Source organism: Haplochromis burtoni, unplaced genomic scaffold (genome assembly GCF_018398535.1).
Source record: "Haplochromis burtoni strain Fernald_Lab_line unplaced genomic scaffold, NCSU_Asbu1 Contig_2663, whole genome shotgun sequence".
NCBI lineage: Eukaryota > Metazoa > Chordata > Actinopteri > Cichliformes > Cichlidae > Haplochromis > Haplochromis burtoni.
The window spans coordinates 1-10804 of record NW_024585024.1 but is presented as its reverse complement, the minus strand read 5'-3'; the positions used below and the strand labels follow the sequence as shown (position 1 = coordinate 10804).

At 39.1% G+C, this 10804-nt stretch overlaps 1 protein-coding gene and 1 long non-coding RNA gene across 2 annotated transcripts; one reads left to right on the top strand and one right to left on the bottom strand.

Moving 5' to 3' along the window:
• Window positions 1-816: 816 nt before the first annotated feature.
• Window positions 817-2166, bottom strand: LOC121813804. The gene is made up of 2 exons (XR_006053893.1): window positions 1030-2166; window positions 817-903 (listed from the first exon to the last, which is right to left on the bottom strand). It is a non-coding gene; the product is annotated as an uncharacterized LOC121813804 (long non-coding RNA).
• A 371-nt stretch (window positions 2167-2537) lies between these two features.
• Window positions 2538-10603, top strand: LOC102304484 (receptor-type tyrosine-protein phosphatase eta; the record flags this gene model as incomplete). Its single annotated transcript, XM_005953169.3, is given in 4 exon segments — window positions 2538-2790; window positions 9001-9022; window positions 9154-9354; window positions 9495-10603. Coding segments are annotated over 4 exon segments (543 nt in total). The 3' UTR covers window positions 9749-10603.
• Between the last annotated feature and the right edge of the window lie 201 nt (window positions 10604-10804).

Sequence of the window (10804 nt, the reverse complement as noted above, 5' to 3'; positions counted from 1 at the left end):
TTATCTGCAATCCAAATATTCTTACAAGAGGGCGCCAATACCCCAAAAACCCTCTAACATGTATCTTTATGTAACAATGCAAAACTAAACAACAAATCAGTATAATCAGCAATATACAGCACTACTAAATGGCAATGAAGATTTTTCCTTCCACATTTAGCCCAAATTACTTTCATGTTCTTCATATTGATTTATCCTTTTAAGTATGTAACACATTTTAAAAGGTGCATGTTTGTACAACTCTTGAGATTATCTTCAAGAGAATTCACTGTCCATGTGGAAGACAAATGCAGTGACTCTGGTCAGATAGCCTGTTGTATGGCGTTATTTTTGTGCCACTATTCTGAGCGCACGTAAAAAAAAATTGAGCGCACGTAAAAAAAATTGCAGGTGCAAGTGTTGCATTTTGAGGAGAAATTTATTTTGAGCTTACAAAAGCTGAATTTGAGTGAACAAAATTCATTGCTGCGTGCAAAAAACGTATTTCAGTGTTTGCGCTTATCCATATACACACACAATAGCACCCCCTCTCGCTCAGTTTTTTCATTTGCGCTTGCTCGCAATGTGTTGCTTGCGCTCACAACATTCTCTGCTTCGTACGCTCAACTCTCTGTACACCGTTATAAGTGTGCCACAAAACCAACCAATCACAGACTTGGTTTCAAAAATTCTGATTGGCTCTTACGGTCTCCAATCAGCTCGCTAGCTACTGCTTTCCGGAAACACTGTCCGAAATGTAGCTAAATCCAGCTAAACTCTATTAAACCCCAATTTGCGGATAATATCTTTAATTATACTGAATAGCAGCACGAAAAGAGCATGCCGGTGTTCCAGATCTACTGGCGTTTAGATCAACTGGCGTTGGTCGAACAGATGTGTGGCAGTCTTGCGTTTCAGGAGCTGCTACCGACAAACCAGCAAAAAAACGCCAAATGTGTCATCTGTGACACTTGTGAGGTTGTCTCAAACACACTCCGTCAGTCTTGATGCTGTTGAACAACAAAATGTTTAAAAATGTGGCGAGTTTACCTGGTGATATCCTCATGCGCGACGCGATCGCGAAAACAGCAAACAAGTAACACCACGCCGATGTTGTTCACAGGACAGCAAGAGTAAACGATCGGGAGACTCTTGTCGTCGTTATCGTTCCCCTCGCACGGTTTATTTCTCCGAATTCAGCGTTTTTGCTTCACAACTAAAGCGAGCAGTTTACTTTGTGCACTAACATGGAGTCGAGTCAACCAGCGCCACCTCTGGCCAAGTGCCACAGCCTACAGCCAGATCAACCTGTGACACACATCTGCACCACGTTTGAATTCGTTTCATGCACAACACATTTGTACCTTTCAATTGTGTCTGTTTGTGCGTCATGCAAATAAACCTTTGAAATGAATGAAATGACACTAATATTTCACTAGTGTTGTAACATCACATGTCGTTAGTGTAGTCTGTCTGTGTCTTTTCTCTGCGAACAAACATTTTAGAGTTGGTTGTTATATACAGTCTGTATAAGTGTGGTTAATCTAATAAACATTTGTAAGGAGATGGCAGTTACTGTGAATGTACAGCAGGTGATTAGTAATAAACAGTCAGACAATGACCCTGACAATCTCATTCAATCTTGCAGAAATGCACCTTCTGTGGAAAGTGGTACCACACAGTGTGTGTGGACTTCCCCTGTGCAGAAGGCGACTACAAATGTTGTGGGTGCTAAATAAACAGAAAAAAGTGATCCCTGTTGTCTTTGCTTACTGATTGTTTTTAGTGTTGACAATCCACATTGCTGGCATTGCATCTTTCAACATGTTTGTGGGTAGATTTGGATGTACCAGGGGTAAGTGCAGCCACTCAGCCTCTACTCAATGTGATCATAGCAGCAGGTGCAGATGTGTCACAAGTTAATCTAGTAGTAGGCTATGGTAGTAGTGGACTGACCTCCATTTGAAACTGCTCCAGCTGCTGTGTGATAGTGGATCTGCTACAAATTGAAGATCATATGGAAGTTTTGGAAATTAACCCTTGTATTATGTTGAAAAACAAAAAAGTGACATTGATTTTGTTGCGGGTCATTTTGACCCGTACTGTGTAAATCCACTCAGAATTGTCAAGAAACTGCAATAAAACAATAGCAACTTTATTTCCCATCAGATAAACATGTAGAACACAGACATAATAAACAGGGGCAGGTGCTAACAAGAATTTATTCTTCTTCCTGCTCCTTTTCACCCATGGGTGCAGTGTCATATTAATGGGAAGGAGGTTCTGTATGTAGGAAAAGAAATAAATAAAGAAATGAAATGAAATGTTAGGGATGTTTCCCCAGTAACATTGGCTTTGGACACTGGGCTTTTCATCATGTTAGAAACAGGACCCTGCATTCTTTCAACCCGTGTGGCCATATTATGAAAAGAATGTAGGATTTCTTCGATATAAGAGGAAATGCAGGCTTATAGTTGATGAGGAAGCAGTTAGAGTTGAAGTGAGGAAAAACTGAAGAGAGGTGGACTGCTTTCTTTGACTTAAACCTCTCTCCACAGCTCCTCCCTGTGAATTCAGAGGAAAAGTTTCCTCCTCTCACTCTTCTGGTGTAGCAACGGTTTGACTCAGTTATTAGAAGATACTCCAGTGGTTGTCTGTTTTCTTCAAGCAAAAGGGAAGTTTGGGCATGAAAGTGTTTGGCGGGTAGCAAAAGCACTAGAATCTGTTCTCCCAGTGTGCGGCATCATGAAGCCGTTACTGCGCTTCAGCTTCCCTCTGTGGACTCTTCTGGTCTTCTGCGCCTTCCTCAAGGTAAGAAAAACGTAATCCTCTATACATTATGAGCGAAATGAAACACGACATAATTGCACTTTCCCAACTATTGCAATGCGCACGGTTTTCATGAGCTGGTGGTTCCTGCACCTGTTGCGCAGGTATTAACACATCCACAGAAGTCGGTGTGGTGTACCGCTCGCTTAAAGGGAAAGTTTATGGAAAACATTTCTGCAGTTATAACATATTAATTCTGTGCTGATACCAACAAAGATGTAATAGCAGAATAAAACATGGTCGTCTGAGTTTCAACTGCATAAAGATTTATGTCAGCAGGTAGTTAATATGCTGGACTAGAGCTGGACAGGTTTAACAATGGAGGACTATTAAAATGCATCCCTATCTAATAATTAATTCCAAAGTAGACTAAATGACTGTTTTTGTATCAAACAATGGAGAAGCTTGTTTTTAAGAACTTTTAATTTTAGAAAAACTGCTCACATCTCACTCTCTTTTTTTTCCTCCACCTGTCACACATTGGCACCCTGGCCTAAAGGAGTAATAGCAACCAGAAGCACATAAACATTCAAACTGAGTCTATAGTTTACATTATTGTATTTGCACAACTCTGTTGCTTGTGAAGCTCGCACACAAGAATTTCACTCACATGTGCTGTACCAATGTACCTGCACATGTGATGTGACAATAAAAGTGATTTGATTAGAAGCTGTAAACATAACATCTCCTCTTTAACCACAAAAAGAAATTCTCAGCTAACATAAAGTCCAAGTATGAATCAAACATTAAATAACATGTTTACTATCTCATGACATATTGTTTTGTCCATGTTGGAGGTTGTCTTTCCCTTTACAGGATTGAACCTATGACCGTCTGTGTTAGACTGATAATTTCCCTCGCTGTATCAGGTCTTGGTGCTTCTTTTGAGTTCTCTGGGCAGACTAAAAAGCATGCTGCGTTCCATCTCTTCCCATCACTGAGAATGAAAGAACTGTGACCAGTCTGCTGCAGTACCAAAAATTATTGGTCTCTCCTTTTCCTATGTGGAAAAATTTGCATACTCTAACTGAAGCACCAACAGACACTTTAGTAGGTTTAGTAGTATCTCTCTTTTTGTTTGTTATACAGCATACTTTTGTCCTGTGTCTGTGGCACTTTAGCTCTGATGTGGTCATACTGTCCATCAGTCGGCAGAGTCAGGATGTCCAATGTAGTCCACATTGGCCTCTCTCTGAGGTACTGGTCCATTATCGGTGCAGGAATGTTCTTCGTGGGCAAAAACAGAAGATAGGAATGTCATCGCAGTTGCAGTTGTGGCATTTGGGGTGAATGCAAGTTCAGTCAATAAAGGTAATAGGAAACCTGAAGTCATCTGTCCCATATTCAAATGGACCAACGAGAAAAGAATCTGAATTTATCAGAATAATTTAGGCTTTAGGAAATGTTTTGGTTCTCATCTTTTATACCATCAACACCAGAGAAGTCTGCATATCTGTTTGATAAAAAATTTTCCTCGCATGACTTAAAATATTAACTCTTATGGCAAGTTTATACATAATTATATGTGACCACAACCAGTGTTGGGAAGGTTACTTTTAAAATGTATTCCATTACAGATTACAGAATACATGCCCCAAAATGTATTCTGTAACGTATTCCGTTACGTTACTCAATGAGAGTAACGTATTCTGAATACTTTGGATTACTTAATATATTATCATGCTGTTTACAACTACGTGAATGTACTATTGCTGTGATTTATTACTGTTACTGAAGGTCCGCTAGGCCGAAGCGTTTTACATATCCAGTCATCCACCCATTCACACACACATTCACACACTGGTGATGGCAAGCTACATTGTAGCCACAGCCACCCTGGGGCGCACTGACTATACTATTACTATTGCTGTGATTTCTTACTATTACTGAAGGTCCTCGACTCCGAACTGTAGTAAAGGGACCTCTGGCTAATACGTCGGGTTCTGTGTCGGGCTCGTAGCCGAAAAATAGCTTTACTTTGTTGTCTGGGTCAACTTTGCTTGCGAGAGACAGAGAGAGGCGTTGAAAGGCTGCTCCAACGGAACTTATTGTTTCGGAGGAAAACACGAACACAGCGTACAGTCGAGTCTTAATAGCTTACTTACAACTGGGCTCGTCAGGCACTCTTCTTGGCTGCAGTGGTTATTATTATATTTACATGCTTCCAGCTCCCGTTTTTGCTCGATGAACTCGTACTTTTCCTTTTTCTCCCTCCTCGCGCTCACAGACACATAACGGTATGGCAGTCCATTCTCCCTGCAGCACGGACTACACTGCCATGATGCTACATTCTTTAGAGCTATCCGGTAGCATTGGTTAGAAGAACGGAGTAGGGTGGAGTGGAGTGGGAGGGAAGGGTCTGTAGTGAGGGAGGGAGGGGGAGGTGCGGGGGTATCGTGTGTGAAACTTGTATGAAAAGCATATAAGTGTGAAAACAGATATGCCTTTAAAAAAAATTATATAATGAAACTTGTATGTTTTGGATACTTACTAAAGCAATGTATGAAAGTAATGAGAAAGTGGCCACTTTCATGAGTAAATCATATAATATATGATTTACTATGAAAGTGGCCACTCTTCAAGTGAAATCACATATAAGTTTTACTATTTCTTTTCCGTAGGGATACCTGTAGCATTCTGCCTATTAGCTTAGCACAACAACAACAAAAAGGCGCTCTCTCACCCAGGAAACACGCAGAGAGAGAGCGTCACCCTGTAACCATGGCAACCGTAACGCTGCCGCCTGGAACAACAGAACATAGCTGTCAAACAAAACCCAAACAGTCCTGACCCGCCACAATATGAAACAGGAAAGTACCGCCGTGTAATCCATTTATTTCAACAAAGTAACTGTATTCTAAATACCACCTTTTTAAACGGTAACTGTAACGGAATACAGTTACTCATATTTTGTATTTTAAATACGTAACCGTGGTACATGTATGCCGTTACTCCCCAACACTGACCCCAACACATGTGTAATGGTCCTGAGTATGATGACTCAGTTTTTTTGTTTTGATTAACATTATCTTATGTTTTGGTTTAATTCTGGTTATGTCTCTTGAGATTTTCTAGTTCTTAGGTTTTGGTTCCTGTTTCATTTTGATAGTCCTGCTCCTCTTTTCCCTGTCTCGTGTGCCTAATTAGTTCCAGCTTTGTTTCCCTCCTGTCTCCCATTCTCTGATTTCTCAGATGTGTAATTTAGTCCTCTGTGATCCCTTGCTTGTTGTCGCATTCTCCCTCGTAGCTGTGTGCTTTCCCTTGTAACTCCTAGTTTCCTGTTCTCTAGTCTTAGTTTCAGGTTTTCCCGTTTAGGTTTTGTTTTGTAGTATTCTAGAGTGTTACAGCAAAATAAATTCCTCCTGCTTGCCAAATTCTCAAAAACTAAAACATTGTGTTAATATCAGAGATTTTAGTCTTCACAATTCTGAAATATGACATTTACCAAGAAAACTACAAGAATGAAAATGCTGGGGTATAACAAAGGCTGTAAAGATTCAAATGTAAAGGGATTTGACTGATTTTAATGTTGTAGCAGTCACTGATCTTTTCACGGTTCTGGGTCATTTTGACCCAGCATTTTCTGTTTATTATAGTTTGGTGTTTTTCTAGATTATGTTTTATGTTCTGATTCTTTAGTTGTGCTGTTTTGATTATTATTGTAGGTTTAGTTCAGTGTCAAGTTTGCGTCTTTGTGATTTCTTGTTTCCTGTTTTATTTGATACTCTCAGTCCTATGTCAGCGTATTCAGTTTCACCTCCCCCTGTCTCGTTAGCCCTAATCTCTCCCAGCTGTGTCTCCCTCCTGTTTCCCATTCCCTGATTACTCCCTGTGTATATAAGCCCTGTGTTTTCCTTTGATCTCTGTTGTGTCATACCCTCTACATGCTGTGTGTTTGACTCCTGTTCAGTTTCCGATGTTCCTATTCAGGCCATAGTACCTATGTTTAGAGTTTTAGTTTTGTTTGTTGGAGAGTTAGATTTATGAAGTGTTTTTCCCGCAATAAAGGCTGTGCTTTGAGTTTAAGCCCTGTCTCCAAAAGTCTTGCATTTTGGGTCATTTTTGCTGCCTGCCTGCCAGACAGCCTATCATTACAGATCTCTTCCCGAAATACAAATTTGTCCTAATGGTATCTATACTGTGATTGCGTATGTTGACTCATCTTTACGATATGATTTCTTTTCTAAAATAAAACCTTAATATTTCATATGTTATATGATACCCATTTACAAGAATAATTATCAGTTTTATGGCAATGACTCATTCAGTAACATTTGAGATGTGTACTGTATGCATAATTTATTTCTTCATGTTTGACATCACCGTTATTTACTGGAGCAACAACTGCTTTTTTTGAGGCATAAGGAAATGCTCACACAGATGTATTTATAATTTAGTTGATAGGTAGTACAGAAATATTTTTGTATGTCAAAGAGGCAGACAAACTCTTCACTGTCATTTGCCTCTCAGTTTGTTTGTGATGTAATCATTTTTCTAGTTACCCACTTACAAACTATAAATGTAGTTTTACATGTGACTTCTAACTACAGGTAGTGAAAGTTTGTTAAAAATATCAACTATCATAAAATATCATATCATTAAACAACAAAGATTCACCATATAATTATTTGGCAGATGCAATAAAATCCTTACAATTATCCAAGACCCTTATTCTGAACCTGAGTTGCCTCTAATGTATCTATCCGCATGTGAGTGTGTGTGTGAATGCTAGACATGCTGCTTAAGTTTAGAAAAAGTGCTTGTATGTGCTTGTGTGTTTATTTAGCTGAATGAAAGTTGTATTAAAAACAAACTTTGAGTAGTCAGTCATATATATATACAAGTGCATATTTATTTCAAAGACTATTTTCATTGTTGCATCTCTAGACTCCGTCAGATGCCACAAAGCATTGTTCAGCCAAGGTACTTGTTGCTGTTAAATATCTCTCCATTTGGATCATAGCTTTGTAAAAGTGTTAATCTTCTCCTGTGTGTTTTATCAGGCCACTTCATATTAAAATCTCAAAAATTCAAGTTTGGAGTCAGTCAACAACACAAGTTGTTTAGTCTTTAGTAAAACACTCCCAATGTTCAAGCAATCAAGGATCAATCAAGACCCATAGAGTCATGCTCATTAACGGACCAAATGTAAAAAAGGGTCATGATCTGTGAAAGCACAAAGAAACACTACTGAGCATTTGAGTGTTTATTTGAACCATCAAAATAGAAAATGTGATACCTTGAGAAATCTGTGTGTAAACATTTTGAAGTTTGCAAATTAATTCCTGATTACTAAACACTCAAACATTGTTATGGGAAAATCTACAGATAAATTCATTAATTTTTGGTCAGTGTAAAGAGAAGCAGCTTGACGCTGCCATCAGGTGAAATCAAGGCTACGTCCACACGTACACGGGTATTTTTGAAAACGGAGATTTTCCGTTTTCGTTTTAAAAAATAATCCCGTCCACACGTAAAGGCAGAAATGAAGGAAAACGCTGCTATGAACATGCTAAAGCAACAGGTGGCGATATATTCCTAACCGTGCAGAAATGTTGGCCAATCAGAAGTCTAGAAGCCTCGGTGGGAAAAAGTAAACAAAGCTGGGGCGTAGAAGCAGAACTGAGTAGTATGTGTGGAGGGACAGTAACTGTGTGTATATGTAAGCATTTAAACACTGCAGAGAGTAGAATTAACAGTAATAGTATTGTAGAAATTCATTTCACCGAAACAATAACGTGGCGCACAGTGTGACGTCAAAACATGCGCACACCTTTGACGCTGGTTTTCTCCGTTTTTCTCGTCCACACGTAAATGCAAAGACGGAGTTTTCAAAAATATCCACCCTTGCCGAAGTTTTTAAAAATCTCAGTTTTCAGTGACCAAAAACGCCGTTTACGTGTGGACGAAAGGTGCAAACGCATAGAAAAATCTGCGTTTTCAAAAATACCCGGGTACGTGTGGTCGTAGCCCAAGTTTTGGCTGGTTTGACCTGATAGCAGGTTCACTCTCCTTTCACGCAGAAGGAACAAAAAAAAAATCCTGCATACACATCCAGCTTTGAATTTCAGCAGTGACCTGTGACATCGAACAGCTGGTTGGTTTGATGCTTTGAATCTGTTCAAAACTAAATGCTGACCTCTGCTGGTGTAAAAATGATTTACCTTGTTTTTTCTGTGTTAATCTCTGCAGAGCTCCCAAGCACAAAATATCTGTAAGTACTGGTTCCTCATTTATTCATGTGCTCTCTGTCTGATATCATGCATTTGTATAGATCAAAACTAAAGTTTTGCTGATTTCTCACTGTTGTCTTGAATGTCTTGGTTTACTTGTTCTTCTTTTTAGCAAATTGTGCAACAGGAACCTTAAATATAACAACCACCACAACAACAGCAGATCTCACCTTTCAACTTGACCCAAACTGCAGCTTAACAGTTGGCGGTAATATGTCTGAAAAAGGTTTAATAACTGGTCTGACTCCTGGAGCTGTCTATCAAATTGTCTTAAACTGTTTAGGCTCCTGCAATATGTCAAACATCACAACAAGTAAGTAATTTTATTTTTCTTAAATATATAAACTAATGATTCTGTGAGTTGGATGACAGTGATGTTAATATTAGTTTATAACCAATAATGAGAATATGATGAACTGATTTGTTTCCTGTTGACGTATCTCTAATTCACAGAGCCAGAAACGGTCAGTTTAACAGTCACTGATATCACAACATCCTCTATGTTTGTGAGCTGGACTAAACCAGTGGGAAACAGCTTCTTCTATAAAGTACAGTGGACGAACTTCTCTGTAAATGTCAGTGAGACATTTTATAATATTATTAACCTGACTGCTGGTGTCCAGTATGAAATAAATGTCACTGCAGTGGCTGGTGATGGTTCTACTGAGGGACAGAGTGCTACTGTCACCAAGTACACAAGTAAGTGAGCATTTACATGTTTTCATACTGTGAATTAGTGACTGTCTGCTGAGGGTATCTGGTAAAATAAGGAGTCTTCTATCATCATAAGATAAGTTAAATTCAAAGGAAAGTAGAAGAAGAAATCCAGATGTAGAAGAAGAAGCCCTTTGAAGTGAGAAGGTTGGATCTCTCACCGATGTGTCCTCATATAACAGCTGTAGTTGTGCTCACTCTGTGTTTGAGTAACAGCTCCAATAATGGTTTGCATTTCTTCTGTACGTCTAGTTTAGATCTTCCTCTGAACTTCCAGCTGCATGAAATGTTACAGGGTCAGCATGTTGCTGCTCGTGTGTTTTTACTGTAACTTTGAGACAGAGAAGACTTGAGCCGATTTAACAGCTGCTTCTATCTTGTAGAGTGGACAGATAGACATTTAAATGAGAATCACAGTGTGAATAACACATAAATAACCATCAGTGCACTAACTGCCTGTGTACAGATTTAGCATTACTGCAGTGGCTGGTTGATATAAGATTTTTTGGTTTTGTGATTATGTTTAGTTGTAGCTTCATTTAAAGGAAGAAGAGCTTGTGAATTGGAACCACCACAGAGAAAGGGAGTGAAAACATATGTGCAGAGGAATGTCTGAATTTCTATAGATACCAAGTTATCTCCTGTTTCAGCTGACAAGCGAACAGTCTCTCCTTTTATGGAAATGTTTTATATTTTGAACATGCCACTCCTACTTCCTTGAAAACTTGTTTAAGTATAAATAAAGAAAGCTCTGAAAGCCCTGGGCGGTTTTTCCTCTGTCTCACATCTGTCCTGCACACCTCTGGCACAGGATGGATCGGACGGTGAGGGACAATCGTCCATGTGTGCACATGTAAAAGATATCTTGAGTTTGAGTTTCTTTGCCTTCTAATAATTTTCTCACACTGGTGATGAGCAAACTACGGGAGCTGCAGAGTTAATTTCACTGTATACAAACAGTGTGCAGGAATTCAACATCTGAATGAATTTGTAATCAGTGTTTTTCAAATGCTGTCCCTTAGGTGTTCTTTACTAAATTTGCAGCATAT